This window comes from Chiloscyllium plagiosum, chromosome 14, assembly GCF_004010195.1.
Source record: "Chiloscyllium plagiosum isolate BGI_BamShark_2017 chromosome 14, ASM401019v2, whole genome shotgun sequence".
NCBI lineage: Eukaryota > Metazoa > Chordata > Chondrichthyes > Orectolobiformes > Hemiscylliidae > Chiloscyllium > Chiloscyllium plagiosum.
In genome coordinates, this window is record NC_057723.1 from 81,179,089 (window position 1) to 81,206,727 (window position 27,639).

At 45.3% G+C, this 27,639-nt stretch overlaps 1 protein-coding gene across 1 annotated transcript in view; it reads left to right on the top strand.

The window, feature by feature from the left end:
* LOC122556846 (fibroblast growth factor receptor-like 1) overlaps positions 1–27,639 on the top strand; it is a 165,173-nt gene that overhangs the window by 134,314 nt on the left and 3,220 nt on the right. The window contains exons 4-5 of the mRNA XM_043704091.1: positions 22,044–22,139; positions 24,475–24,744. Of these exons, the coding sequence (XP_043560026.1) occupies positions 22,044–22,139; positions 24,475–24,744 (366 nt within the window). The remainder of the gene's footprint in view (positions 1–22,043; positions 22,140–24,474; positions 24,745–27,639) is intronic.

Consider the following 27,639-nt stretch of genomic DNA (forward strand, 5'->3'; position numbering starts at 1 on the left):
AAGTGCAACCAAAAGCAGAGGAGGAGGTTTTTGAGAAAATCAAAAAGGGAGTGCAAATGCCCACACCCAATATACACATGGTCCACGGACTCCACAGCACCACAGATCAAGCAGTTGGGCTGGGAGTCCGTGAACCACAGCAATCTGCGGTTACAGGGGACAGACACTCCTGTTTCCATCTGTCAGCCAGGGCTCCCTGATTGAACCAGGTTGACAGCCCCAATCAGGGAACTCAGATTCTATGTGGCTGACCCCATTATAATCACTACAACATGGATGTCCATTGTATATGAAACGATAAAACGAAAGGACCTCAATGAACCTCCGCCCAGTGAACTTCAGCATTAGGGAATGCATGTAGTCACAGCCCATAGGGTCATAACCTGTGGGAGCTGAAATAGACCATTCAGTCCATCCAGTCTATTCCACTGTTCAATGAAATCATATCTCATCTGATAATCCTTAACTTCTCTTTCCTGTCTTTTACCCCTTGATTTTCTTATATTCCAATAAAAAACTGTCTCAGCCTTGAATATACTAAATGAGCCAGCCTCAACAGTTCTCTATTGTAAAGAATTCATTAGAATCATACCCCTCTCAGAGACTAAATTCCTCCTCATCTCAGTCTTAAATGTGGGACTCCTCATTCTGAGATTGTGCCGTTCTGAATCATGGAATCTCCCACCAGGTGATACAACTTTTCTACTCTGTCAAGCTCCCTAAGAATCTTATATATTTCAATAAGGGCTCCTCTCAATTTTCCATATTCCAACCTTTGCAGGCCCACCTACTCAATCTTTTCCAGAGGATAATTCCCCCACACATGGTGGCTTCTCTGGACTGCCTTCAATGCCAGCAAATCTTTCCTTCTTAAGTGGACTGGTGTATTGTATAGATATAGCAAAAGCTCCCTGCTTCTATACCCTATTCCCTTTGAAATAAGCAAACTCCCTCCTCTCATGGAAAGGGTAATGCTGACGATCACAGTGAGGGAGGCTGGTTGCATTGACTTTGACGACAAAAATCAAAGGTTTTGCCATTGGATGGAATGTAAGAAAGCATTGTGACTCAGCGCCTTTAAGGGAGAAGACAGCCACAAGGGGAGAAGGTTTTACAGTCATAGAGATGTACAGCATGGAAACAGACCACCTTCGTCCAAATCAACCATGCTGACCAGATATCCTAAATTAATCTAGTCCCAGCACCTGGTCCATATCCCTCCAAACCCTTCCTATTCATATACCAGATATCTTTTAAACGTTGTGATTGTGCCAGCCTCCACCACATCCTCTGGCAGCTCATTCCATACACGTACCACCCTCTGTGTGAAAAGGTTGCCCTTTATGTCTCTTTTAAATCTTTCCCCTCCCACCCTAAACCTACACCTCTAGTTTTGAAATCCTGTACCTCAGGGAAAAGTCCTTGCCTATTTATCCTATCCATGCCCCTTATGGTGTTATTATCCTCCAGAAGGTCACCTCTTATAGGTCCCTTTTAAATCTTTCCCCTCTCCCCCTAAACCTACACCCTCTAGTTTTGAAATCCTGTACCTCAGGGAAAAGTCCTTGCCTATTTATCCTATCCATGCCCCTTATGGTGTTATTATCCTCCAGAAGGTCACCTCTTAGCCTCCGATGCTCCAGGGAGAACAGCCCCAGCCTGTTCAGGCTCTTCCTGTAGTTGAAACCTTCCAACCCTGGCAACATCCTTGTAAATCTTTTCTGAACCCTTTCAAGTTTCACAACATCCTTCCTATAGCAGGGAGACCAGAACTGAACATAATGTTCCAAAAGTGGCCTAACCAATGTCCTGTAAAGCTGCAACATAACCTCCCAACCCCTATATCTGTCCGATAAAGGAAAGCATAACTAATGCCTTCTTCACTATCCTGTCTACCTGAGACTCAACTTTCAAGGAACTATGAACCTGCACTCTAAGGTCTCTTTGTTCAGCAACGATCCCCAAGACCTTACCATTAACATGGACAGGTTGGACCAAAGGGTCTGTTTCCATGCTGTACACCTCTAGGTATATAAGCCCTGTCCTGATTTGCTTTTTCAAAATGCAGCCCCTCATATTTATCTAAATTAAACTCCATCTGCCACTCCTCAGCCCATTGGCCCATCTGATCAAGATCCCGCTCTACTCTGAGCTGGGTCTGGGTGGGATGCACTTCAGAGAGTTGGGGGGATCTCAATGGGTCGAAAGGTCTATTCCCACACTGTAGGGATTTGACAATTTTGTTCTCCACAACTGGGTTCCACCTGTCCAAAGTTCTCACGGGACTCAAATCTTTCACAGGCCCTGAGCGAAACATAGCTCCTAGCATCTCCAACATGATGGCCCATATTTAGCCTCGGCGGATTACCTTGATCCCCAGTTCAATGGGCACGATGCCTGGGATTAGTGTTTGCACCGATGGCAGTGCCCTCTCCTCTAGCCTGCAGCTCAGCTCCTCCCAGTGGTTAAGCCCCATTGGTTCTGAAATGGCTGAATTTGTTTCCGTTTCAGTAGAAAACGTCTGGTGTGTGCATTATGCTGCTTTTCCTGCTCAGATCATCAAAGGCTCTGATCAGAGCCCAGGAGACCTCTCAGCAGGTTTGGAGTTTCTGAGAACCCCAGAGAGTCCAGGAGATTCAGAGCCGCTGTGAACCTTTACTCATTCTAACTTTATTTTAGTTTTAAACAAATAAGCTTTGGTACCACAAAACCTAGTGGCCTTTCAGATAAACAGAACAAAACAGACACAAAAGCTTAGGGAGAGGCCGGGGCTGTTTTCCCTGGAGCGTCGGAGGCTGAGGGGTGACCTTATAGAGGTTTACAAAATCATGAGGGGCATGGATAGGGTAAATAGACAAGGTATTTTCCCTGGGGTGGGGGAGTCCAGAACTAGAGGGCATAGGTTTAGGGTGAGAGGGGAGAGATATAAAAGGGAACTGTGGGGCAACTTTTTCATGCAGAGGGTGGTACGTGTGTGGAATGAGCTGCCAGAGGAAGTGGTGGAGGCTGGTGCAATTACAACATTTCAAAGGCATCTGGATGGGTATATGAATAGGAAGGATTTAGATTAATATGGGCCAAGTGCTGGCAAACGGAACTAGACTAATTTAGGATATCTGTTTTGCATGGACGAGTTGGACTGAAGGGTCTGTTTCCATGCTGTCCATCTCTTTAACTCTATGATACACACCAATAGACTCAAGAATAACTTCTTCCCTGCTGTTATTAGACTTCTGAACGGAGTACTCAAATGTCAAATCTCATGTCGACCTTGCTCTCAGTGCACATTCTGTGCAAGCCATTGTATTCCGTGTTCTGTTTTATCACTCAATGATCTTTGTATGGCATGATCTGCCTGTGCAGCACGCAAAACAAAACCTTTCACAGTGCCTAGGCACATGTGACAATAATAAATTAAATCAAAAACACATTACACTCACAGTATAAAGCAAAATCTCCAGGTTTACATGATAACATCTTCACTGTGTTCTGTACAACCTACTCAATGCCCTTAGGGAGGGAATTCCAGGATTTTGACCCAGTAACAGTGAAGGAACCAGCGCTATAAAATTCCAAGTCGGGATAGTGTGTGAATTGGTGGGAAACCTAGAGTCACAGAGATGTACAGCACAGAAACAGACCCTTCAGTCCAACTCGTCCATGCCGACCAGATATCCCAACCCAATCTAGTCCCATTTACCAGCATTTGGCCCATATTCCTTTAAACCCTTCCTATTCATATACCCATCCTGATGAAATGCTGTAATTGTACTAGCCTCTACCACTTCCTCTTGCAGCTCCTTTCGTACATGCTCTGTGTTGCCCGTTAGGCCCCTTTCAATTCTTTCCCCTGTCACCTTAAACTCCTGCCCAAACTTGCCTATTGCGTAGAGTTGTCAAAATAGAGACAGGCCATTCAGCCCATTTTAATACCTCACTCGAGCTTCTTCCATCTCTGAGTGATCGGCACACAGAGTCATCTTTAAAACCAGTCAGTTTGAGGGGCAGGTAGTTCTGACAGAAACCATGCCGGTATTAACCCCTCATCTCGCTCCACAGTGAAACTGGTTCTCCATAAATCCTTCACTCCTGCCTGAATCTACTCTGTCCAGTCTCCTAAGAATCTTGTTCTTTCAATAAAGTCACTTTGCAATCTTCTAAATTTCAATGACTACAGGCCCAACCTACTCTATACCACCCTTCATCAGACAGATCCTCCATCCCCAGGATCAGCCAAGTGAATCTTCTCTAGAGTGCCTCCAATACCAGTATATCTTTCCTCAGGTAAGGAGCCCAAAACTGTTCACAGTCTCCCAGCTGTGGTCTGATTAGTGTCCATGCCAACCAGACATCCTAACCTAATCTAGTCCCATTTGCCAGCATTTGACCCATATCCCTCTAAACCCTTCCTATTCATATACACATCCAATGTTCTAATTGTACCAGCCTCCACCACTTCCTTTGGCAACTCATTCCATACACATATCACCCTCTGTGTTGCCCCTTAGGTCCCTTTCAAGTCTTTCCCCTGTCACCTTAAACCTATAGTTTTAGCAAAACCTCCCCACTTTTATACTACATTCCCTTTGAATTAAAGTTCAACATCCCACTTGTTTTCTGTATTACCCGGTGAGCTAACTGTTTTTTATGATTCAGAGACAAGGACTCCCAATTCCCTCTGCTCTGCAGTTTTATGCAGTCATTCTTAAATAATATTCAGCTCCTCTCTTCTTCCTGCCAAAGTGCACAACCTTATGTTTCCCCACATGATAGTCCATCTGCCAAGTTTTTGCCCACTCGCTTAGCCTGTCCATATCCCTTCATGTGTCGACCTCACAACTTGCCTTCCCCCTCTATTTTTGTGTCCTAGACAAACTTGGCTGGGGTGCTTTCACTTTCCTTATCCAAGTCATGAGTACAGCCGTCCGAATCAGGTTAATGCACTTACTCCTGGCAGCTATGGAGTAAGCTTTGTGCCTGAGGGAGTGGGGTGGCAGGGGCATGAGAGAGATGGAGAAAGAGTTAGAAATCTTGCTATACTGCAGACAAGAGTACAATTCAAACCCTGAGCTCATAGGAGTCGCAGTTTGGGTTTAATTAGGTTCCCCTGATTTCCTGCGCGGGGTTACAAAAACATAGCTCCATGCTAAGTTTACAATAGTGACCTTTCTCTGTGGAAAATAAGCAAGAGGTGTTACAAAGGAGTACTGTCCTACACTTGCACCCCCTTAACCTCCCCCACCCAACACACACACGCACACACAGACTGAAGACCCTGAGGAAATGGAACTTTTTCAAGCCTTAAATAACTCTTTCTTCCCACTTTTAATACCTCTGTGTTTCTCAACTACTCATTGTGAAGACACAGAGAATTTAATGGTTTACATAAATCTCATTCTACGCCCCCCAACACACACACACACACACACTCTTCACATGGACATCACTTGGTGCCAACTGGCTCTGGAAGTGTGGAAGAGACAGCAATATTGGTTGTGGAACAGGCAGCTACTTTTCATACAGCTGTTTCCATTTGCTTTTCTTTCAATCAGGAATCTAGAGCCACAGGCTAATGTTCTGGGGGACACAGGGTGAAATCCTGCCCTGGCTGCTGGTAGAATTTAAATTCAATTCATAAACAGCTTGCCTCAGTAATGGGGACCATGAAACTGCCATCAGTCGTTCAAAAGACCCATTCAGTTCTCTAATGTCTTTCCGGGACAGGAATGTTCCATCCTTTGGGGACAAAAGTGTGGTGCTGGAAAGACACAGCAGGGTCAGGCAGGTAGAGGGTTATTGCAATTGGTCAGTAGGAAGGGTGGGGCAGATAGGTGACTGGAAAGATGGACAGGTTAAGGTCACGTCGGAGAGGCAAGAGGGAAGGGGAGAGTTGGACATGGGATAAGGCTGGGGGAGGAAGGACCTTGAAGCTGGCGAAGTCAATATCGAGGCCATTGGGCTGTACATTCTCCAGGTGAAATATCAGGTATCGTTCCTCCAGTTTACGCTTGACCTCACCCTGACAGCGGAAAAGGCTAAGGATGGGCATGTCGTTGAAGGGAGTGGGAGGGCGGAGTTAAAATGGATGGCAACCAGAAGGTGGGAGTTGGTTGATGTCTGGTCTGGTGGCTCCAGCCACACTGCAAAATGGTTGCCTCTTAACTGCCCTCCGAAGTGTCCAAGGAAGTCGCTCAGTCCCAGGAAATGTAGGTGAGAGTGAGGACTGCAGATGCTGGAGTCGAGAGTGTGGTGCTGGAAAAGCACAGCAGGCCAGGCAGCATCCGAGGAGCAGGACAGTCAATGTTTCAGGCATAAGCCCTTCGTCAGGGATGAGATCATTCCAGAGAATGTAGGGTTGGGTAACATTCTTACTTAAGCTGCTTGCATCTCATTTTGGAATAAAGGAGAAAGAAATATTTAGACACCTTGGCTCCAATTTTGAGACAGTGGGACGTATTCCCTAGCACAACGCAGTTAGACTGGGGTTCATCTCCAAAACAAGACAGAATTGCGAATCTAGTCCCCGCTGACAAGCCAGGACCATCCTGAGGAAGTGCTGCCATGTTGATGGTGGGATCAAGGTAGGAAATCAAGGTAGGAAACCTTGGTCGAATGGACAAGATCCTGTGGCCCAACTGGACAAAAGTGCTGGAAAGTTCTTCCCTAACACCTGGTCTACATTTATCCCTCAAGCAACCTCACAAATGGCACGGTCACATCAGTGTGAGCTTGCTGTGTACACAAAATGGCTGCCCGCACCTTCTCTGCTCCAACGTTTGGCTGCAAAGAAATTTGAGATGTTGCAAGGTTTCAGAAAAGCACAACTTGACTCATTTTTTTTCCCTCCGTGATCTGTTAGAGGAAAACTCTTACGAAAAGTCCATCGGCACTTTGGAGGGCTCCGTCAGTTGGTCAGGTGATCAGAGTTGGCCTAGTCAGCTCAGGCTGAGTGAAATCTTTGCTGCCTGGTTCAGCGCTCGCTCACCGTGTCTCGGTGATAGAAACAAGCAAATGTATCTGGAGGGTTTAAGTATGGAAGAGTGCTCGCCAAGGAACAATCTTCCTCATTCAGCTCTGGTGCTGCACAAATTAGACCAGTAAAAGCAGTCAGCAGCTCGCTCATTAAACACTGCGAGCTTTTTAAAAGCAAATATCTGGCATGTCATCCCACGGTGGTTTCCAGACTTCTTTCACTTATTTTGCTTTTTTTTCCTCTCAAGCATAGAATGACAAGGCTGGTCTCTCTGTAGTTAGGTTTTGAACTCTGCCTACCCCGATCCAATCTGTGGATGATTTTATTGCTTCGATTTTTAAACAATGACCCAGTTTGCGATCAGCAGGGGGTGTTGTGGGGTGGCACGGTGGCTCAGTGGTTAGCACTGCTGCCCCACAGCACTCGGGACCCAGGTCCGATTCCAGCCTTGAGCGACTGTCTGTGTGGAGTTTGCACATTCTCCCCGCGTCTGCGTGGGTTTCCTCCGGGTGCTCCGGTTTCCTCCCACAGTCCAAAGATGTGCAGGTCAGGTGAATTGGCCATGCTAAATTGCCCATAGTGTTCAGGGAAATGTGCAGGCTAGGTGTTTTAGTCAAAAGAAATGTAGAGAAATGGGTCTGGGTGGGTTGCTCTTTGGAGGGTCAGTGTGGACTTGATGGGCCAAATGGCCTGTTTCCACACTGTAAGGATTCTAACTTTCACTCCTCCGGGCAGGAGGGTGTGCCTTTTGCCCATCCCACCCCCTCCCTTTGAAGATTCCATCACATTCCAGATGCTGCGGGATCCAGTTCCACTTTCCGGGAATGCGGTTTTACAAATCATGCCTGCACCCCGTTCCCAGCGTTTGAGAATCCAGCCCGTGATGCTGGTGCAAAGTAAAGTCAGGCAGGATGCAAAGGCTGATATCCGATCCAGGGCCACGCCATTTCCACTAGACCACTTGTGTTGCTTACTGTTCTCTCAGAGCATTAACCCTTTCACTCCAGATTCTTCACCACTGCTGGGGTTAGGGTTCTGAAGGAGCAGGCAAAGGAATTCCAGGTTAACTTGCCTCAGGAACAATACTGCTCCTTTAAACAATCACATGCTGCGCACTAACCCCAGTTCACACTCTATTCACAAAAACAGCTTCCTGCCTTCCTATTCCAACACTGAGCAGATTGAGATCATTCCCCTCATTTGCAATGGGCTCATCCCAACTTGGACTGTTCCATTTTCACATGCTTTCCTCTCGGGACCATCCCATTGGTAGCCCCACCATTAGTTACAGATCAGGCTTGAGTCTGGCTCAGGGATTGGTGCAAAGCTCTGCGTCATTGAGTCGCTGAGCCATCCAGCACGGAAACAGACGCTTAAGTCCAACGAGTCCATGCCAAACATAATCCCAAACTGGACTAGTCCCACCTGCCTGTTCCTGACCCATATCCCTCCAACCCTTTCCTATCCATTTTCTTAACCAAATGTCTTTAAGACATTGTAACTGTACCCACATCCACCACTTCCTCAGGAAGTTAATTCCACATGCGAACCACCCTCTGTGTAAAAAGGTTGCCTCTCATGTCTTTTTTAAATCTCTCTCCTCTCACCTTAGAAATGTGCCCCCTGGTCTTGAAATCCCCCATCCTAGGGAAAAGACAACCTCCGTTAAACCTAACTATACCCTTCATGATTTTATAAACATCTACAAGGTCGTCTCTCAACCCCTTACGCTCCAGTGAAAATAGTCCCAGCCTATCCAGCCTTTCTTTGTCACTCAAACCTTCCATACCCAGCAAATTCCTGGTAAATCTCCTCTGATCCCTCTCCAGCTTAATGATATCCTTCCCATAACAGGGCAACCAGAACTGGACACAGTATTCCAGAAAAGGCCTGTCAAAAAGTAACCTGAGGTGATTAATGGGGCGCACGGTGGCTCAGTGGTTAGCACTGCTGCCTCACAATACCACAGGATCTGGGTTCAATTCCAGCCTCGGGCGACTGTCTGTGTGGAGTTTGCACATTCTCCCCGTGTCTGCGTGGGTTTCCTCTGGGTGCTCCCGTTTCCTCCCACAGTCCAAAGATGTGCAGGTTAGGTGAATTGGTCGTGCTAAATTGCCCGTAGTATTCAGGGATGTCGGAGCCCTGAAAAACCTCTCACAACCCATTTCTCTGCAACACCTGGCTCACCCACAGCATCCGGGATGGAGGACACATCTCTGCGTTGAAGGCAGATTCGGGCTGAAATTGTTGCCACGTCTGCTGTCAAATCAGCAGCGGGGGGGGGTCACACACCCCCTCACCGCTCTCCCCCTCTCCAGCTTGCGGGTCTGGAATCACATGTAGGCCAGACCAGGTAAGGCTGCCAGTTTCCTTCCCTTAAGGACATCAGTGAACCAGATGGATTTTTCCAACAATCGACAATTAATTTGTGGGTCATATCTTAAGTCCAGATTTTTAAAAATTGAATCCAAATTCCACCATCTGCCGGGATTCGAACCTGGGTCATAGAATCATAGACTCCCTACAGTGTGGAAGCAGGCCATTCGGCCCATCAAGCGCTCATTGACCCTCGGAAGAGCATCCCACCCAGACCCGCTTCCTAGCTCTGCAGCACTGCAGACCCGCTTGCGCAGAGTTTCCGAAATCCCTCCTCTTCTGGGAAAGGAACTGATTCATGATGCTGCCTCTTTCTAACCAGTCCTGGAGCTGGGCTGGCTGCGTGTTGAACCTAAAAGCTCCTCCTGCATTCTCTTATTTTCCAGTGACTACGTATTGAAATCCTAACACTCCCAGCCCACTCTCACCTAATGTGGTGTAAAAGTGGAGATGCTGATGGCGGGGGTTTGGGGGACAGGTGGGGAGATTGTGGAACAGGAGAGACTTCAGATGGTTCCAGTAGTACGCATGGATGCCCTTGGTCAGATTCCCATGAAGTCATGGTATTTGTTAAAAGCAACTTAATCCCCAGGAGAATTCTAGGACGCTGTGTGCCCATCAGCCAGTCAGTGCATGTCTTGTCTATTCCTATCAAATATCAGCTGTGCGTCAAATGGAGCAAGGCAATTAACACATTAGGGGCTGTACAGCAGGAAAAGGGAAAAGATATTTGAAAATGTCCCCATTAAACTCTGGAAGAGTGGGCCCACATTATGTGTGGAATAAATATTTTGCAACAGAGTCACTGATATTGTGAGATCATGGGGCGGGACAGGCAATGACCTCGTGGTATTATCACTGATAACCCAGATTCCCAAGCAATGTTCTGGGGGCTCGGGTCTGTGTGGGTTTCCTCTGGGTGCTCCGGTTTCCTCCCACAGTCCAAAGATGTGCAGGTTAGGCTAAATTGACTACGGTGTCCAGGGATGGGCAGGCTAGGTGGGTTAGCCATGGGGAGTGCAGTGTTACAGAGTTGGGGGGGTGGGTCTGGGTGGGATGCTCTTCTGAGGGTCAGTGTGCACTCGATGGGCCGAATGGCCTGCTCCTACACTGTAGGGATTCGACGATTCTACAACCCGCATTGAGCAGAGATTCACATGGATGATCCCTGGAATGTTAGGCCTAACATCTGATGAACGGCTGAGGATCCTGGGATTTAATTCATTAGAGTTTAGAAGGTTGAGGGGAGATCTAATAGAAACTTACACGATAATGATTGGCTTAGAAAGGGTGGACGCTGGGAAGTTGTTTCCATTCGGCGGGGAGACTAGGACCCGTGGGCACAGCCTTAGAATTAGAGGGGGTCAATTTTGCACGGAAATGAGGAGACATTTCTTCAGCCAGAGAGTGGTGGGCCTGTGGAATTCATTGCCGCGGAGTGCAGTGGAGGCTGGGACGTTAAATGTCTTCAAGGCAGAGATTGATAAATTCTTGATCTCAAAAGAAATTAAGAGATATGGGGAAAATGCAGGTGAGTGGAGTTGAAATGCCCATCAGCCACGACTGAATGGCGGAGCGGACTCGATGGGCCGAATGGCCTTACTTCCACTCCAAGGTCTTATGGTCCTGTGGACCCGGGTTTGAATCCCGCCAGGGCGGATGGTGGAATTTGGATTCAATTAAAAAAAATCTGGAGTTAAGAGTCTAATGATGACTCACAAATTCATTGTCAATTGTTGGAAAAACCCAACTGGATCACTAATGTCCTTCAGGGAAAGAAACTACTACCCTTATCTGGTCTGGGCCTACATGTGACTCCAAACCCACAGCAATGTGCTTAATTCTTAACAGCCCTCTGGGGCAATTAGGAATGGGCAATAAATACTGGTCTAGCTTCATCCCATGAATGAATAATAAAGTTATAAACTTTATTTTACATACAAATGTGTACCATACAGCTGCACAAGGCAGTCATTGTACGTTATGATCCGAGGTGTGTGCAGATGTAAGCTAGTTGCTGGGCACTAATAGTTTCAACAGGAGAGCATTAAAACCAAGTGTAATTCTCCCTCTAACCAGTTTTGCATGCATTAAAGTGTCAATGTTTCTTAAATGCTTTGTAAGAATTCTCTGTGGTGCTGTCATGCTGTCATGCCTGTCACCAAGTTAATGGGATAACTGAGACCAGCAACGTGATCATCACTGCACTGCACGATCAGAGTAGGATGGTCACAAAAATCTGGACCCAAACTGAGTCAGTGACAGGAACAACTCAACCTGGAAATAGCTCATAATTCACAGTCTCAGAAATATAGGAGAGCTCCCCTGGTCAGGGGTGGGGAGGGGGCGTAGGATAGTCTCCGATAAGGATCCCACACATAGGAGCAAATCACAGAAACCTTACCTTAGAAGCAGCCATTCAACCTATCGCGTCCACATCATTCCTCTGAGGAGCATCCCCCCCAACCCACCACCCTACCTCTGCATTTCCCATGGCCAATCCTCCTACCCTGTGCATCTCTGGACCCTATGGGGTAATTTCCCATGGCCAACCTACCTTAATCTGCACATCTTTGGACTGTGGGAGGAAACAGGAGCACCCGGAGGAAACCCACGCAGCCACGGGGAAAATGTGCAAACTCCACACAGTCACCCGAGGCTGGAATCGAACCTGGGACCCTGGTGCTGTGAGGCAGCAGTGCTAACCACTGAGCCATCCATGGTGGCATAATTGAAATTACAGATTGCATCCATTCAGAGACTTGTAACAAACACAGAGGACATTTTAATGGGAAACATTGTTTTCCATCAGTAAGACCAGAATAGCTCAAATCCAAAAGGTCTAAACAAAATCAAATCCGAAGAACTGCGGCTGCTGGAAATCAGAAACAAAATCAGAAATTGTTGGAAAAATTCAGCAGGTCAGGCAGCATCTGTGAAGAGAAAGCAGAGTTAACATTCTGGCTCCAGTGACTCTTCTCCAGAATTGGGAGTTGTGGGTCACTGGACCCAAAACATTAACAGTGCTTTCTCTCCACAGGTTCTGCCTGACCTGCTGAGTTTTCCCAACAATTTCTGATTTTGTTTCAAATCCAAAAGGTATTGATTTGATTGAATGCATGCCGGGTAGTTTTTTGCAACAATATTTCTGAGCTAACAGGAGAACACACCATACCACATCTAGTTAATAATCTGGTGAGAGAACATTGTTCTAACAGTGATCAACATTTCACTGAAAGCATTGCTATATTTGCAAAAGAGAAATGTGACACACTTACCAGGATTCTGGAAATTCACACAATTAAGTTTAATAGGATGAGACAGAGACTGGTGAAAGTATAACTGGTGAGGTGCTGCATTTTGGAAAAGCAAATCTGAGCAGGACTTATACACTTAATGGGAGTGTTGCTGAACAAAGAGACCTTGGAGCGCAGGTTCATAGCTCCTTGAAAGTAGAGTCGCAGGTAAATAGAATAGTGAAGAAGGAGTTTGGTATGCTTGCCTTTATTGGTCAGAGTACTGAGTACAGGAGTTGGGAGGTCATGTTGTGGCTGTACAGGACATTGGTTTGGCCACTTTTGGAATATTGCGTGCAATTCCTGTCTCCCTCCTATCGGAAAGATGTTGTGAAACTGGAAAGGGTTCAGAAAAGATTTACAAGGTTGTTGCCAGGGTTGGAGTATTTCAGTTAGAGGGTGAGTCTGAATAAGCTGGGGTTGTTTTCCCTGGAGCGTCAGAGGCTGAGAGGTGACCTTATTGAGATTTATAAAATCATGAGGGGCATGGGTAGGGTGAATAGAGAAAGTCTTTTCCCAGGGTTGGGGGAGACCAGAACTAGAGGGCATAGGTTTAGGGCGAGAGGGGAAAGATATAAAAGGGAACTAAGGGGCAACATTTTCACGCAATGGGTGGTACGTGTATGGAATGAGCTGCCAGAAGAAATGGTGGAAGGTGGTATAATTACAACATTTAAAAGGCATCAAGATTTGTACATCAAGTGCTAGCAAATGGGACTAGATTAGTTTAAGATACCTGGTCGGCATGGACGAGTTGGACCGAAGGGTCTCAGTGACTAATTAAGAGGTAAAACTACTGATGAACGGTTTTCCGAAGAGGTATTTGGCCTGTATATATCTAAGAGGAGAAAGCTGTATTTACCATACAAAATGGCCAAAGTTAACAAAGAGCTGAACAATAACAGAAAGCTAAAGGAAAAAGCACACCAAAATATGAGAAATAACACAGATCCAGGCAACTGAGAGAATTATAAAGTACAGTATGGGAAAATAAAAATGATGGAAGTTGCAGAACAGAGGCTTGATGAGAGCGTTAAAAAAGCATCAAGATTAAGGCAAGATATTTTACATTTATAATGTTTTAAAGGTGACGGAGACTCTTTAATAACAATAATATCACAATGTAGTGGTATTGGAAATTAAAATAAGCAAACGGCAAACTTGTTGAATAACTACTTTGTGTTGAGTAAATTCACTGTGGAGCTGGGATAATTTCCATGACATTCCAGGGAAATTAATAATGTATCAACTGGAACATACTAAAGTCAACATGAATGAAAAGGTGGTATTTGGACAAACACTGGCACGAGAGAAAAACAAGGGCCCCAGCAAGTGATGCTTTCCACACCATCTCTTAACGGAGGTCAGTGAGGAAATTGCAAACGTTTTGTTTTTCCAAAGCTCTCTTGAATTCGGAGTGGTTCCTTCAGATTGGAAAATTCCAAATGTTATTTTTTTTCCAATTGCATTATTTAAAAAGGTGAGAGAGTAAAACTCAGAGATTTTAGATTTGTTAGTCCAACAGCTGTTTTGGGGAAGTTACTGGAATCTATAGTAACGCACATGCTTTAAGCATATAGAGCACGTCAGAAAAGTTTGAACTAATTTGAGACAGCCAACATGGCTTCTTAAAGGGCAGGTTGTATTTGAAAAAACTGATTTGACATTTTGAGGAAATAACTACAGTAGTAGAGAGGAATGTTGTTTATGAGCGTGGTTTTCAGGAAGCACATAATAACGTTCCACATAAAAGACAGTAAACTAAAGTTAAAACTCATTAAATTGAAGACTGTTTCTTGACCTGGTTAGGACAGTGGTTAGGCATTAGAAGCTGGATAGTAGGAATGGATGTGTACTCAACTTAGAAGGTAGTTAGATGAACCTAGAGATTGCCACTATTCCCTGTGTTTATTAATGACTTACATTACGTTACAAAGCAAGTTTATCCAAGGTTATTGATGAACACAAGGGCTGGTGAGGTAGTAAATACTGTGGACAGATTAACTGAATGATTGTGGCAGACACATTTCAACACAAGAAAACAGAATCTCAGAGTCATCGAGATGCACAGCACAGAAACAGACCCTTTCATCCAACTCGTCTATCCAATCAGCTGTCTGAAATTAATCTCATTCCATTTGACAGCATTTGGCCCATGTTCCTTTAAAACATTCTTATTCATATACCCATCCAGATGCCTTTTAAATGTTGCAATTGTACCAGCCTCCACCACTTCCTCTGGCAGCTCATTCCATACACGTACCACCCTCTGTGTGAAAAGGTTGCCCCTTAGGACTCTTTTAAATCTTTCCCCTCTCACCCTAAACCTATGCCCACTGGTTTTGGACTCCACCACCCCAGGGAAAAGACCTCATCTATTCACTCTTTCCATGCCCCTCATAATTTATAAATCTCTATAAGGCCATCCCTCAGCCTCCGACGCTCCAGGGTAAACAGCCCCAGCCTGTTCAGCCTCTCCCTATAGCTCAAACCTTCCAACCCTGGCAACATCCTTGTAAATCTTTTCTGAACCCTTCCAAATTTCACAATATACGAAGCTATAGCAGGGAGACCAGAATTGCATGCAGTATTCCAAAAGTGGCCTAACCAATATCCTGTATAGCTGCAACATGACCTCCCAACTCCTACACTCAATGCTCTGACCAACAAAGGAAAGCATACAAAATGCTTTCTTCACTATCCTATCTACGTGTGACTCATTTTCAGGGAACTATGAATCTGCACTCCAAGGTCTCTTTGTTCAACAACACTCCCTAGGACCTTACCATTAAGTGTATAAGTCCTGCTAAGATTTGCCTGTCCAAAATGCAGCACCTCGCATTTGTCTAAATTAAACTCCATTTACCACTCCTCAGCCCATTGGCCCATCTGATCAAGATCCCATTGTAATCTGAGGTAACCTTATTCATTGCCCACTACACCTCCAATTTTGGTGTCATCTGCAAACTTGCTAACTCTACCTCCTACGTTCACATCCAAATCATTTATATAAATTACGAAAAGCAGTGGACCCAGCACGGATCCTTGTGGCACACCACTGGTCACAGGGGTCCAGTCTGAAATGGTCTCATCATCTGTTATAGATTAGGAAAGAATTGATCAGAGCATTTTTTTTAAACATCGCAGTCATCGGAAAAGTGAAAACTTAAAGAGGTCTGGAAGGGTATCATTGAAAAATAGCAGTCACGTACAAAACAAATCAAATGTGCTAATGAAATATTTGGAGCAGATTACAGCAGATGCTGGAAAATGTACTGAAAACAATAAATGCTGGGGATCACTGCAGGTCAGGCAGCATCCCTGGAGAGAGGGCATGCTAACATTTTGAGTCCAGATGACTCTTCATCATAGCAGGAATATGAACCTTTGTAAGTGGAGGTATCAAACATAAAGGGAGTAAATGTACCTGGGAATAGTATCTGGAATATTGTGGACAATTCGAAACTCTGCTTCTTAGAAACAGTCTACTGGTCTTGGAAGCACAACAGTGCTGATTTGCCATAATGTTACCAGGGTTCCCAGGGTTAAATTATAAGGTGAGGATATATAAGCTAGAATTGTTTTCCTTGGAATATTGAAGGTTAAAGAGTGAATGAGGTTTCTAGGATTTTTGAAAGGACTCAATGGTACAGATGAGGAGAAAATAATTCTAACTCTTTTTTTCATTCTTTCATCATCGCTAGCAAGGCCAATACCTGCTTCTCATCACGAATTACCTTTCAATCGAATGGGTTGCTTAGCCAATGAAAAATGAGTGTAACTGTTAGCGGTGTAGATCTGCAGTCATGTGGGAAAGGCTGGGAGTATTCCTTCACTAATGCAGCTGAGTGAATGAGGTGGGATTTAATATTAAAAGTTAATATATTAAAAGTCACCTATACTCAGACAAAAATGGAATTTTCAGCAATTTCTATTTTTGTCTCTGACTTACAGCATCTGCAGTTCTTTTGGGTTTCACCATTACTCGGACTAGCTTTGTAAATCATTTGTATTCATTGAATTTAAACTCCACTAGCTGCCATGGTTGAACATTTGCTTCTGAAGGATTAGCTTGGGCCCTGCAGGGATCAGCAGTGTAGTAACCTTAGCTCTATACCCCCCAATCACCTTGTCCCAGCTGGTATGGAGACCTCATAAAATCAGAGCCAAGTAATCAGGTTAAGAAGGAATTAGGAAATAGACCATCATACAAGGGGTGATAGGACTGTGGATGCAGAAAATGGGAGGTACTAACAAAAGTATTTTGCATCAGAGTGTCTTGTAGAAAAGGATATGGACAATCGAGAACGTGAGGAAATAAATAGCAACATCTTGAATAATGTCCATATCACAGAGGAGGTGGTGCTGAATGTCTTAAAATCCCCAGGATCTAATCAGGTGTACCCTAAAACTCTGCGGGAAGCTAGGGAAGTGATTGCTGGGCCCCTTGCTGAGATATTTGTGTCATTGATAGTCACAGGTGAGGTGCTGGAAGACTGGAGGTTGGCTAACGTGGTGCCACTGTTTAAGAAGGTAAAGACAAGCCAGGGAACTACAGACCAGTGAGCCTGACGTCAGTGGTGGGCATGTTATTGGAGGGAAATCTGAACGATAGGATTTACATGTATTTGGAAAGGCAAAGACTGATTAGGGATAGTCAACATGTCTCACAAAATTGATTGAGTTTTTTGAAGAAGTGAAGAAGTAATAAAGAGGGTTGATGAGGGCAGAGTGGTGAACATGATCTATATAGACTTCAGTAAGGCGTTCAACAAGTTTAGACTGGTTAGCAAAGTTAGGTCACACGAAATAGAGGGAGAACTAGCCATTTGGATACAGAACTGGCTTCAAGGTAGAAGACAGAGGGTGCTGTGGAGCCCCTGGACCCCTGTGACTCCTGTGACCAGTGGAGTGCCACAAGGATCGGTGCTGGGTCCACTACTTTTCATCATTTATAAAAATGATCTGGATGTGAGCATAAGAGATATAGTTACTAAGTTTGCAGATGACACCAAAATTGGAGGTGTAATGGACAGCGAAAAAGGTTACCTCAGAATACAATGGGACTTTGATCAAATGGGCCAATGGGCTGAGGAGTAGCAGATGGAGCTTAATTTAGATAAATGCGAGGTGCTGCATTTTGGGAAAGCAAACCTTAGCAGGACGTATACACTTACTGGTAAGGTCCTAGGGAGTGTTGCTGAATAAAGAGACCTTGGAGTGCAGGTTCATTGTTCCTTGAAAGTGGAGTCGCAGGTAGATAGGATAGTGAGGAAGGCGTTTGGTATGCTTTTTTTTTATTGGTCAGAGTATTGAGTACAGGAGTTGGGAGGTCATGTTGCGGCTGTACAGGATATTGGTTAGGCCACTGTTGGAATATTGCGTGCAATTCTGGTCTCCTTCCTATCGGAAAGATGTTGTGAAACTTGAAAGAGTTCAGAAAAGATTTACAAGGATATTGCCAGGGTTGGAAGATTTGAGCTATAGGGAGACGTTGAATAGGCTGGGGCTGTTTTCCCTGGAGCGTCGGAGGCTGAGGGGTGACCTTATAGAGGTTTATAAAATCATGACAGGCATGGAGGGGGTAAATAGACAAAGTTTTTTCCCTGGAGTGGGGGAGTCCAGAACTAGAGGGCATAGGTTTAAGATGAGAGGGGAAAGATATAAAACGGACCTAAGGGGTAACTTTTTCACACAGAGGGTGGTGCGTGTATGGAATGAGTTGCCAGAGGAAGTGGTGGAGGTTGGTACAATTACAGCATTTAAAAGGCATCTGGATGGGTATATGAATAGAAAGGGTTTAGAGGGATATGGGCTGGGTGCTGGCATATGGGACTAAATCAGTTTAGGATATCTGGTCGGCATGAATGAATTGGACCGAAGGGTCTGTTTCCGTGCTGTATAGTTCTATGACCCTATGACTCTAACAGCTCAATTAGTCATTTAAAATCTGGGATTGGTCGATTTTTATTAATGAAGATTATGAAAGGGATAAGGAGCTAAAATGGATGAAAGTGGCATTGTGAAAAAGATGAGCTCTGATCTTAGTGAATGTTGGAGTAGGTTTGAGGGGCTGAACAGTGAGGTCTATTTTACTGTGTTCCCTTTGTAGAATTACAACAGAATGTTTAACAAATAAACGACTCTGGTTGTGAGAAGAATTTTCTCAGGCAACAAGGAGTATTCAAGTTTCCCTGTCAGTTTACCATCTGAAGGTGTCCACAGAATCAACTGTATTGCTGAGTGACAGAAAGCTGCAATGAAACGAGAGCGAAAACAGTGCCCGAGTTCACAAAAGATAGCACATTGTCTAAAAATAGAAAGTTTTACATTAATCGGTCCTCCTATTTCAAAAGTGTTTTCCCAAAATGGGAAGGATCCAAGAAAAATATGCATCAAATTCAAATCAGCAAAAAGGCCAGCTTCAGTTTCAAGAACTGGAAGAGAAATTGCTTTTCCAAAATCAAAGTGGAAATAAATCTTCTTTGGATGAGTTACAAGGAATCTTGGGGCATCAGGCTTTTGCAAGCTTCAAGTGAAAGTATGTTCGCCAGCAAGACAGGCAGACGCCACACCCACTCCTGGATTTGCAAATGAGGTGCCTTGCTTGTGGTACAGTAAGGGCAGAGTTACGTTAATTGCATCTGGGTATCTCATTGTTAATGACCTACTGGAGATGCTGCAGACCAAAATGCAACAGAAAAACTGAAAGAAGCACTGGAAATTAACAACACGGCAGGGTGGCTCAGTGGTAAAGCACTGTTGCCTCACAGCACCAGGGTCCCAGGTTCGATTCCTGAGGGGGTTTCCTCCGGGTGCTCCGGTTTCCTCCTACAGTCCAAAGATGTGCAGGTCAGGTGAATTGGCCATGCTAAATTGCCCGTAGTGTTAGGTGCATTGGTCTGGTTGGGTTACTCTTCAGAAGGTCAGTGTGGACTTGTTGGGCTGAAGGGCCTGTTTCTATACTGTAAATAATGTAATCTAATCTAAAAACAGAAACAGCAGGTCTGGCAGCATTGATGGAACTCATTCTGATGAAGGGTCACTGAACCTGACACATTAACTCTGATTTCTCTCCACAGATGCTGCCAGGCCTGCTGAGCTTTTCCAGCAACATATGTTTTTGTTTCTAAATACCACATAACCTGGATTGTCAGTTCTCTGTAAATCTTCAATGCGATGTTTTGAGGGTGAGGGTTGGGTAAAAGAATGGGTTGTGATGATATTGTGGCTTTAAGAGGTGTATTTTGTTTGTTTTTTGTGAAGGAAGGTTGAGAGAGAAGTAGTGAGCAGTCTACTCAGAGTCACCAGAGTACACAGCTTGTGAGGACTTTTGTTTTTACAATTGGAACAATAGAAGCAGCCTGAATGGGTAGGGTCAAGCTCCCACAGAAGCAGGATCTTTAATTTTAGCTTTTCAATAGTAGTTTTGGGGTAGTGAAGCTAGATGTAGAAGCTGCAAAGAACAATGCAGCATAGGAACAGACCCTTCAGCCCTCCAAGCCTGTGCTGACACAGTTTGCCCTCCCATACTAAAACTGTCTTCGCTTACAGGATCCAAATCCGTCGATCCCCTTCCTATTCACGTATCCGTCCAGGTGTTTCTTGAATGCTGCTGTTGTAAGTGCTTCCACCATCCCCTCTGGCAGCACGTTCCAGGCACTCACCACCCTCTGTGTGAAACACCTGCCTCGCACATCTCTTTTAAACATCCCCCCTCGCACTGTGAACCTGTGTCCCCTAGTAATTGACCCCTCTACCCTGGGAAATAGCCTCATACTTTTCACTCTATCCAGGCCATTCACAATCTTATAACCTTCTATCAGGTCGCCCCTCAACCTCCTGCGTTCCAGTGATAACAAACCCAGCCTATCCAACCTCACTTCATAGCTAAGATCCCCCATACCAGGTAACATCCTGAAGAAGGGCTTATGCCCGAAACGTCGATTCTCCTGTTCCCTGGATGCTGCCTGACCTGCTGTGCTTTTCCAGCAACACATTTTCAGCTCTGATCTCCAGCATCTGCAGACCTCACTTTCTCCTCAACATCCTGATAACCCTTTTCTGTGCCCTCTCCAAAGTATCCATATCCTTCTGGTAGTGTGGTGGCCAGAACTGTACGCAATATTCCAAGTGTGGCCAAACTAAAGTTATAAAGTCATAGAGCATGGAAGTAGACCCTTCAGTCCAACCCGTCCATGCCGACCAGATATCTCAACCCAATCTAGTCCCACCTGCCAGCACCCCCAGGGAAAAGACTTTGCCTATTTACCCTATCCATCCTCCTCATGATTTTGTAAACCTCTATAAGGTCACCCCTCAGCCTCCGACGCTCCAGGGAAAACAACCTCAGCCTGTTCAGCCTCTCCCTATAGCTCAAATCCTCCAACCCTGGCAGCAGCATAACTTGTCTATCCTTATACTCAAAGCCCCTTCCAATGAAAGCAAGTATGCCAAAGACTTCTTTAACTACCTTATTTACCTGCACTGCCACTTTCAGTGATCTGTGGACCTGCAGTACATCTCTCCCTGCTACTCTCTCTCTCAAACAGATGTCCTTTCCTCCTGGACTGAGATAATCTATTTTACTGAATTTGTTTTTGCCAAGGGTGTGTTTATGAGATGTTACGATATTGGAAGAGATCCTGTTTATTGGAACAAATAAGTAGTTAAGTAATCTATTATTCTGTTAAGTTTTCCAATGAATTATTCCAATTTCTTCTTTCTTTTGTTTTATTTTAACTATAGTGTATAAATAAAGTGTGTTTTGCTTCAAACCTGGCAGTTTGACCAATCAAATTGCATCCAGAACACAACATCTGGCACTTACCTTTAAAATAAGAAAAAGTTAAGGTCTGATCTGTCTCCTTAATATGTTTTGAGGAGGGTTTGGTCTGGTCCATATCAGGATAAAGAAACTGAATCCTGGAAAAGTGGGTTGTTAATACTTTAAATCACAGGCACATGCAGAAATCCTAGAGTGAGATGGGGAAGTGATGACCTAGTGGAATTATTTCTGGAACACTAATCCAGCATCCCAGGTAACATTCCAGGGACTGTGTTCAAATCTTGCCATAGCAGATGGTGGAATTTGGATTCAATAACAGTCTGGTATTGAGCACCTAACAAAAACATTGTCAAAATTAAAAACCCATCTGGTTCACTAATGACCTTGAGGGAGGGGAACTGCCAACCTTACCTGGTCTTGGTCTATATGTGACAACAGACCCACAGCAACATGGTTGATCCTTAACTGCCCTCTGGGCAATTAGGGATGGGCAATAAATGCTGGCCTGGCCAGTGACTCCCTCATCCCATGAATGATCAAACCAAACAAGACTCCTTCCAGCTTCTGCCCAAGTGACTGTGTGTGTGCGTGTGTGTGTGCCTTTTTACAGATGACAGCAGTAGTAGCAGTGTGAGCAGTGGTCAGCCCCTTCCCGAGGGATCGCAGTCAGACTTTGCAAGTGAAGACATCCCTGGAAAGCAGCTGGGTAAGTAGCCACTGGAAACTTGACAGGTCCTTTTCTGGGACAGGGACCTGACTCCTAATGAAGACCAGACTGAGTTATTTGCTGGCACGTGAAGCTGATTTAGATTCAATCTCATTCCCTTTCCTAGCTGTAGGGTCAAAGACTGTAGCAGCAAAGTGTTTCCTGTCATGGAAATGCATCCCAAAACTCCCCTGCTGTTAGATGTGGCGGAGGGTGAAGGATTTACTTCCCCGTGGCATATTTAACGTATTTGATGGAGCAGAGGTCAGAGGGATTTACTCTCTCACATAACCCAAGGCACCCTGACCTGAGAGTGGAAAATGAGACACTCAGTCCTTCATCGAGGTGACTTCTGTTGCTGAGGGTCCAATCTAGTTCTGGATGTAGGTTTGCTCACTGAGCTGGAAGGTTCATCTTCAGATGTTTCATCACCATACTAGGTAACATCTTCAGTGAGCCTCCAAATTAAGCACTGGTGGTGTAACCTGCTTTATATTTATATATTTGAGCTTCCTTGGGTTGGTGATGTCATTTCCTGTGGTGACATCATTTCTATGATGATATCATTTCCTGTTCTTTTTCTCAGGGGTGTAAATTGGATCCAAGTCAATTTGTTTGTCAATAGAGGTCCAGTTGGAATGCCATGCTTCTAGGAATTCTCGTATGTGTCTCTGTTTGGCTGTTTGAACAGGAAACGACATCACCACCCCAAGGAAACTCAAACATATAAATAGAAAGCAGGTTACACCACCAGTGCTTCATTCGGAGGCTCACTGAAGATGTTACCTAGTATGGTGACGAAATGTCTGAAAACAAACCTTACAGCTCAGCGAGAAAACCTATATCCAGAACCTCAACCTGAGCTACAAATCTTCTCACAACTCAGTCCAATTCAGTGTTCGCCTTACGTGCAAGTCATTCTGCTATAACGTGACAGTTATGTTTCACCACAACCTCACTTTGTAGGAGGTTCAGTGTGTTCGCGTTATCCAAACAACATCCACAATCCATCAATCACGTTGTAGCCAATTCATGCTGATGTTATAGCAGAACAACCTGGGCACAATAACAATTTTTATGACTGGGTTTATTTACTGTCGGTGATGATGGCACTCGGTAAGTTCCTCACTTTTCTACGAGAACCCCCGGGATGTGTTATGCATCTTCTTAGTGTCCAGCTTCAGAATCAACTCTCCTCTGCCATCTCAGACTAGGGGGATATCGTCCTGTACTGACCGCAGGCATCTCCTCATTCACATCAGGGTACCAGGGGTGCCCTGTGGCTACATGGGGGCTTAAGTCAGAGCTGAGGATATTAGTGATCCAGGAGCACATACAAAGTATTATACTGGCACTGACTCTGAGGTACTGGCCACGTCCCTAACTCCAGAGGGAGTTTTCTGATAGGTATAGAATAGAATCCCTACAGTGCGGGCCATTCACCCTGTTGACTCCATACCAACCCACCAAAGAGTAGGCCACTCAGACCCAGCCCTCTACCCTTTTTTCATAACTCCATGTTTCCCATAACTAACCCACCTAGCCTGCAGGTCACTGGACATTTTAACACCAATCCACCCTAACCTGCACATCTTTGGACTGTGGGAGGAAACCGGAGCACCCGGAGGAAACCCACGCAGATGCAGGGAGAATGTGAAAACTCCACACAGTCAACTGAGGCTGGAATCGAACCCGGGTCTCTGGTGCTGTGAGGCAACAGTGCTAACCACTGAGTCACCAATTATGTCAAATAAACCTGACTCGAGAGACCCCAGAGCAAGAAAGGACATGAGCCTAGGTCTCCTGGTCTAGAGGCAGGGACATTACCACTGCACCACCCGCATCCCTAGCTACTCTGATAACTTTACCACACCCACTGGGGGCAGCCCATTGAGTACTTGAAGCATTTGGTCTGTGGGGTGGCACAGTGCCTCAGGGGTTAGCACTGCTGCATCACAGCACCATGGTCCCAGGTTCGATTCCGGCCTCGGGTGACTGTCTGTGTGGAGTTTGCACATTCTCCCCCGTGTCTGCGTGGGTTTCCTCTGGGTGCTCCGGTTTCCTCCCACAGTCCAAAGATGTGCAGGTTAGGGCTAAACTGTCTGTAGTGTTCAGGAATATGTAGGTTAGATGTATTAGTCAGGAGGAAATGTAGAGTAAAAGGGCAGGGGGCTGGCTGTGGGTGGGTTACTGTCGGTGTGGACTTTTGTTGGGCTGAAGGGCCTGTTTCCACACCGTAGGGATTCTATGATTCTACACAAGGATCCAAGTGAAGCTCAGTGTCTTGACATCTCTTCCTCTAAACCCCCATCCCACTTCCCTCTCCTCCCCTCAGTGAAGCCTCGGTTTACACAGCCCAGTAAGATGCGGCAGCGGGTGATAGCGAGGCCTGTTGGCAGCTCAGTCCGGCTGAAGTGCACGGCGAGCGGGAACCCCCGGCCCAACATCGTGTGGTGGAAGGACGACCAGCAGCTGTCGGAGAACAAGAGGAACAGGTGGACCCTGAGCCTGAGGAATCTCAAACCCGAGAGCAGCGGGAAGTACACGTGCCACGTCTTCAACTCGGCCGGAGAGATCAACGCCACCTATAAACTCGATGTGGTCGGTGAGTCTCTGCTCTCGCAGGAGATGACCTCAGAAAGGTATTGGGGGGTGGTACAGGGGTAAGGGACTTTCATTTGTGTAGCACCTCTCCCAACCTCAGGGCAGCTCTCAGCTAATGGCATACCTTTGAAGTGAAGTCAATGTAGTAATGAAGGAAACGAGGTAGTCAGTGGAGAGGAGCTGGTGCCCTCGTGGTCCTATTGCTTCATTATTAATCCAGAGGCTCCAGGTATTGTGCTGGGGACACACGTTCAAACCCTATCATGGCAGATGAGGAATGTGAATTCAATAATAATCTGACATTTAAAGTCTATTATTGACTGCAAAACCACTGTTTACAAAAAAATAGGGATAAACCTATCCTGTTCATAAATATCCTTTAGGGAAGGAATCTGCCATCCTTACCTGGTCTGACCTCCATGTGACTCCAGACCCACAGCAATGGGGTTGACTCCTAACTGCCCTCTGGGCGATCAAGGATGGCTAATAAATGCTGGCCTAGCTAGAGATGCCCTCATCTAGTGAATCATTAAACAAAAACTTCTCACAAGCTGTAATGACTGGGTAAAGGGTCTCTGTGCTGCAGCTGTAGTGTCCCTGCGTCTGGGCCAGGAGGCCTGGGTTTAAGTCCTATTTGCCACAGATGCGTATTGCAGCACAGATTGGGTGAAAATGTCTGTAGTGACTGGATAACCTGACTGTTCATTGAGGGGTGAATATTAACTCCCTCATATTTGAAACAAAAACAGAAATTGCTGGAAAAACTCAGCAGAATGCCTTCTCTCCATCATTGCTGCCAGATCTGCTGAGTTTCTTCAGCAATTTCTGTTTGTCTTTCTGATTTCCAGCATAGAACATAGAACATAGAGCAATACAGCACAGAACAGGCCCTTTGGCCCTCGATGTTGCACCGACCTGTGAACTATTCTCAGCTCGCCCCCCTACACTATCCCCAAATCATCCATGTGCTTATCTAAGGATTGTTTAAAACTCCCTAATGTGACTGAGTTGACTACATTGGCAGGTAGTGCATTCCACACCCTTACCACTCTCTGCGTAAAGAACCTGCCTCTGACATCTGTCTTAAATCTATCACTCTTCAATTTGTAGTTATGCCCCCTCGTACAAGCTGACGTCATCATCCTAGGAAAAAGTCTTTCACTGTCCACCCTGTCTAATCCTCTGATCATCTTGTATGTCTCTATCAAATCCCCTCTTAGCCGCCTTCTTTTCAATGAGAACAGACCCAAGTCTCTCAGCCTTTCCTCATAAGACCTTCCCTCCAGACCAGGCAACATCCTGGTAAATTTCCTCTGCACCTTTTCCAATGCTTCCACATCCTTCCCAAAATATGGTGATCAGAACTGTACACAATACTCCAAGTGTGGCCGCATTAGCGTTTTGTATGGTTGCAGCAAGACATTGCGGCTTGGGAACTCAATCCCTCTCTGAATAAAACCTAACACACCATATGCCTTCTTAACAGCACTATCCACCTGGGTGGCAACTTTCAGGGATCTATGTACATGGACTCTAAGATCCCTCTGCATACCCACACTACCAAGAATCTTTCCATTGACCCAGTACACTGCCTTCCTGTTATTCTTACCAAAGTGTATCACCTCACATTTAGCTGCATTGAACTCCATTTGCCACCTCTCAGCCCAATTCTGCAGTTTATCCAAGTCCCCCTGCAACCTGTAACCTGTAACATTCTTCCACACTGTCCACTACTCTACCAACTTTAGTGTCATCTGCAAATTTACTAATCCATCTACCTATGCCTGCATCTAAGTCATTTATAATAATGACAAACAGCCGTCGTCCCAAAACAGATCCTTGTGGCACACCACTAGTAACTGGACTCCACACTGAATATTTTCCATCAACCACCACTCGTTGCCTTCTTCCAGAAAGCCAGTTTCTAATCCAAACTGCTAAGTCACCCTCAATTCCATACCTCTGCATTTTCTCCAACAGCCTACCATGTGGAACCTTATCAAAGGCTTTACTGAAGTCCATGTACACCACATCAACTGCCCTACCCTCATCTACACGCTTGGTCACCTCAGTTCTTTATTCTTTTTATGTTGTTTGGTGTCCCTTCCTATTTGAAACCGGACTATGGAATCTTATATCATTGCCCAAGAGGCTAAGCACTGCCTTATCATCTCATCTTAAAGATAGCGTCTCTGACAGTGCAGCACTCCCTCAGTTTTACATTGGTGTCATCAGCCTGGATTGTGTATATCACAGCGCTTGAACTGTCGCAGAGATAAGTGTGTAGAGTCAGTGCAGTTTAGAGATCTCTGGGTTTAGAAGAGGGTTATCTGAGTGTCCTTGCCATGGAAGGGAGAGATTCACCGAAATTTGTGTCGGAAGAGTGGATGAGAGTCATAGTCATGCAGCATGGAAACTGATCAAGTCTCCTAAACTGAACTAGTCCCATTTGCCTGCATTTGACCCATATCCCTCTAAACCTTTCCATTCGTGTTCCTGTCCAAATGCCTTTTAAATGTTGTAATTGTTCCTGCACCCACCACTTCCTCTGGCAGCTCATTCAATACATGAACTACCCTCTGTGTGACAAAGTTGCCCCTTGGGTTCCATTTAAATCTTTCTCCTCTCACCAATGCCCTCTAGTTTTGGATTTCCATACCCTTGGCTATTCAACTTATCTGTGCCCCTCATGAGTTTATAAACCTCTGTCCGGGTGATTTTGGATTGCAGAAAGAGGCAGAGTTATAATGGAGGGAGCCATGGGAACAGTTTTATGGACTGGAACATGGATTTTAAAATTTAACGTGTTGGGTGAACGGGAATGGAAATACAGAGTATTCAAGGGGTGCCGTGACAACACATACAACTGACTGACTTGACAAGACAAAAAGGGTCA